This window comes from Helicoverpa zea, chromosome 9 (genome assembly GCF_022581195.2).
Source record: "Helicoverpa zea isolate HzStark_Cry1AcR chromosome 9, ilHelZeax1.1, whole genome shotgun sequence".
NCBI classification, from domain to species: Eukaryota; Metazoa; Arthropoda; class Insecta; order Lepidoptera; family Noctuidae; genus Helicoverpa; species Helicoverpa zea.
In genome coordinates this window covers 12,792,654-12,797,242 of record NC_061460.1, presented here as the reverse complement: position 1 = coordinate 12,797,242, position 4,589 = coordinate 12,792,654, and the positions used below count along the sequence as shown (strand labels likewise).

The 4,589-nt window shown below is 35.3% G+C and overlaps 1 protein-coding gene across 1 annotated transcript; it reads left to right on the top strand.

Moving 5' to 3' along the window:
• Positions 1–1,186: 1,186 nt before the first annotated feature.
• Positions 1,187–3,778, top strand: LOC124633124 (ecdysone oxidase-like). Its single transcript, XM_047168222.1, has 3 exons — positions 1,187–1,298; positions 1,681–1,811; positions 2,144–3,778. The coding sequence occupies exons 1-3, from the start codon at positions 1,187–1,189 to the stop codon at positions 3,719–3,721; spliced, it is 1,821 nt and encodes a 606-aa protein (XP_047024178.1). The 3' UTR covers positions 3,722–3,778.
• Positions 3,779–4,589: the final 811 nt, after the last annotated feature.

Sequence of the window (4,589 nt, the reverse complement as noted above, 5' to 3'; positions counted from 1 at the left end):
GATCAGTAATTGGTTTGCCAGCAACGTTATAATTAGATATGAGGAAAATGGCGCGGAAGTCAAGAATAGTAAATATTTGTTTCGTCAGTATCGAAATACGCAATTAATAATTATAGTACATGTCATAATGAGGTAAACAACATTTATTAATAGATTCGGTTTGGTATTCTAGGAAGTTGATACTCAGATGTGAAAAAAAACACGGGGAGGAACCTCCTCTTTTTTTGAAGTCGGTAAAACAATGAGTGCAGATTGCGTGGAACTTATTTTCTGCTTGTTTCTGTGTAATTAATCTACCTTTTAGATAAAACTACATAAAAATTCGTTCAGTAGGTTTTAACTTTGACGTAGCCGGGTAATAAAATTACCCTGCAAGTTTGGTTTTATTAATTAAAAGGTGATTTTAATTGAAAAAAATAAGGAAAATAACTGATAGTTGTTTGTTGATAGTCATTCATCCGTAAATATTCTAATTTCCTAGACAATTACAAAATAACTTACTTCGTTAGTTTAGTCAACAGGATGATCTTTCCTGGTTAGTTTTATTTATCTTGATTAGTTATTTTTTCATAGACTGTTTTATAGAAAAATAGCTTCCTCAGGTGGACAAAAGATAACCTATGTCCTACCTCGATAAATCTTTCCGTATTTTTTTACACAGAACAGCTTTATAATATTTCGTTTTAAGTATTGATACTCACACATTTTAACATGATTCTTTATTGATAGTAAAAGCAGACTACTTTATGTAACTTTAACTTTTGCACTTTCAACACCCTGTGTAGAGAACCTTGCCTTGCAAATACACGTTACGTGTCTTAAATAATCATTTAAGTATTTACAATTCTTTTTGTCTAGTAATTTACAAATTATACTAACCATTGATAAAACCGACTTACTCGAAAAAGTTTAATTTACACAAAATACAAGAAAACAGCATTTCGAAAGGACTTATGTGAGGATGAGTTCTTGATACTAGAAAACTAAAATTGTTATGAAAAGGGATAAACAAGAAATAATTAAAATTTCTTCGATTTGTTATCAAAATAAAGCTGTATCTAAAATACTAATCCATCGGTCTGTATTTCAACTTTCATTATTTTAAAGTATAAACTTTGATTAACATTTCTCAAATAAATAAAATTTGTCTGATTTTGTATTTTTTTTTTTCACAGGATCTTCAACCATGGGTGTTGCAGAAGCCATAGCTTCGCTGAAGTCCAGACAAGCAGCATTTCTGGTCCTCAGACTGCTGGAGTTAACTGGCTACATGTTTCCACCACCAGCCAAGCTTAAGAGTGAGTATGAACTATTTACATTTGCAAAATTTTAGAAAGAGTCCTAATGTGTCCATATTTGATTAGTTAGTTTACCCTATTCTGAAATATTGACTTAAAGAAGTATTTTAGTATAGATACTAGTCTATACTAATATTATAAAGAGTTATTTGTAAGTTGTGGGTATGTAGTGGGTAAAAATGCTACAATGATTCTGAGAGCCCCAGGCTATATTTTATCCCGGTACGGGCAGTTCTCACGGGACGCCGGTGAAACCGCGGGAAAAGGACTAGTGTTACAATAAAACAAAAATGCAAAAACTGGTACCTAATGTTTTATTCAAAAGGGAATTTGACATAACACAATTTCTTTTCGAAACTTAAATAACACTTTTGTTCTCCAGATGGTGACAGTTTTGACTACGTCATAGTAGGAGGAGGAACTTCAGGCAGCGTCGTAGCCACCAGGTTGGCGCAGCAGAGGTACAACGTGCTCCTCATCGAGGCTGGGCAAGATGCTCCTTACGAGACTGTCGTAAGTTCCACTTACACAATTTTTTTTTATATGCGTTTAGGCATATATTGAATTAGGAAGCCTGGTTAAGTTTCTATGGGAGACTGAATCTTTTGCTAAAAGTCTTTGACTGAATCTATTGCTAAGAGTCTCGCAGATTTGACGGAAGATTCTGATATTCGTGACAAGTACCTAAAGTGACAATGATAATGTTAAGAATACTATACATAATGATATTTAGGTATAAAAAACTAAACAATGATTACACACTGTGTTTTTGTTCTACCCTACAACTGAGAATGTTTGTTTATTGCATTTGTTAACACGTCTCTAATTTTACTTAATAATTTCAGTTTCCATCTTTGATGTCATATCTCAAACACTCCGAGTCAGATTGGGCCTATTCATCCGAGAATGACAAATTCAGTTATCAATGTCATCCGAACAGAAACGCGCAGATCACCATCGGCAAAATGCTGGGAGGATCAGGTGCTTTAAACCACATGGTCTACTCGAGAGGGCACCCTCAAAATTATGAAGACTGGTACTGGATCACCAATGACACCAACTGGAAATGGAGAAATGTACTGCCATACTTCATCAAGTCAGAAGCAATTCACGACATTCGTATTTTAAATTCTACTCGACCGGAATGTTTTTTTGGAAGAGAAGGCTACATAGGAGTTACTAGAAACGACGATCCGTATACTGATCAATTTTTAGAAGGCTTTGAACAAATTGGAAAACATCTGATTGACATAATTGATGGAAGTGAATTAGGATTTTCACGAGGACTCTTGACAGTACATGATCAGAGGAGACAAGATGCTGGATCTCAGTACCTTAAGCACGTCACTGACAATAAATACCTAGCTGTTGCAAAAGGCTCTTTAGCAACCAGAATCATATTTGACAGAAACAAAAATGCTGTAGGAGTTGAAGTAATTACAGATGAAAATGAAATGATAATTATAAATGCAAGACAAGAAATAATTGTAACAGCCGGGGCTATAAAAACACCTCAACTGTTGATGTTATCGGGTGTGGGACCTAAACATGATATAACAAAGCATCATATTGCTGTAGTAGCCGACCTGCCAGTAGGAAAGAATCTTCAAGATCACGTAGGTGTTTTTATTCCTCATAAAACAAACAAACCTTTGGTAAGAGAAGACACAGATCCCAGCAAGTATCCAGCAGGGTTGTTTGTTGGATATGCAGCATTAAATGAGACAAGAGCAAAGCATTTGACAATCCCTGACTACAAAGCCATGGGTCTTGTATTTAACGATTTGGATTCCATTGTGCAAATATTCTGCGCGTCTGAGAACAATTTCGCTGAATCTACCTGTAGTAGGTTATACCACGAAGCCAATGGCAACCAAGTCTTAATAACTTTGTTAAGCAGTCTGTACACAGACTCTCGTGGTCAAGTTCAACTCAGAAGTGGCAATCCACGAGATCCACCAAAAATATTTACTGGTGCCTTTTCAGACAATCTTGATTTAGAACTCTATGTGAAATATGTCCTCGATTATTTAACGGTTGAAAAGTCAGCTGCGTTTAAGGCTTTAAATGCAACGATGGTGGATTTGACGAGACCAAGATGTGATAGATACGTAAAGGGAAGTAGAGAATATTGGGAATGCTACATACTTTGCATGATGGTGAGCTTACAACACTATGCTGGTACCTGCGCCATGGGATCTGTAGTAGACAGTAGACTAAGGGTTTATGGTGTGAATAAACTGAGGGTAGCAGATGCAAGTGTTATGCCAACACTAGTTACGGGGAACCCAAACGCTGCGGTAGTCATGATTGCTGAAAGGGCAGCAGATTTTATAATAGAAGATGCAGGTGCGTACAATAATGTTGAGCATGAAACAATTAAACGGGATCAAATTCAAAACCTACCCGGAAAACTTGTCTGAAAAATACATAGTTTGTAAAAACCATTTTGTATTTAAGAAAATAAATATACAAGTCAAGTTGAAGTATTTTATTTAAGTTATTAACAAATTGGCGTAATTTTTATTATGTCATCAGATTTGATCAGATTTAATGTTTGAGTGTTAGCTAAAATAGAAGATTCGTTCTATAACGCACCGTGCATGTCCATAATAAAACAGAAACACCACAAGGTATGTTATTTGGCCCGAGGACTGAAAAACAAAAATAGAAAAATTGAACATCTGCCCTGAAAACCGGATAGCAAAGTTTTGTTAGGCTTTCAGTCCACACGTCAATTTCCCAGGCCAATTAAAACTTTGACGTGACAAAACATTATTTTACAACAGCCGTCAAATTGTTTGACATCACTCCGATAATTCACTGACGTATTTTCGGTAATTTTGTAAAGTATTTTAGGTCTTAATTTTATGCTATCGGTTGTATTGACGTGCGGTTTTCGTTCAAAGTGAAACAGTAACACTTTTCCTATTTTATGTAAAAGTTGAGTTTTAAAGTAACAATTTAATTTGCTGTAAGTCATCAATTAATCTGTTTCACATAAACCTACAACGGAGACATGTAAAAAACTCAAACTCAAACTCAAACTCAAAATCGTTTATTCAAATTAGGCTGATAAATCAGCACTTTTCGAACGTCAAAAACAAAAGACAGCCCCCAAAACGCCCGCCCTTCACCACTTCCTATGTGTTTTTGCTGGGAAGAAGAAGTGGCGCAACAAACTCCCCAGCAACACATGTCTGTCTGTAAGGTTTGAAGAACCAGAATGTATACAAAACAAGTCAAATAAAAATATCATTATCACATGATAACCATTATATAAAATTAGGA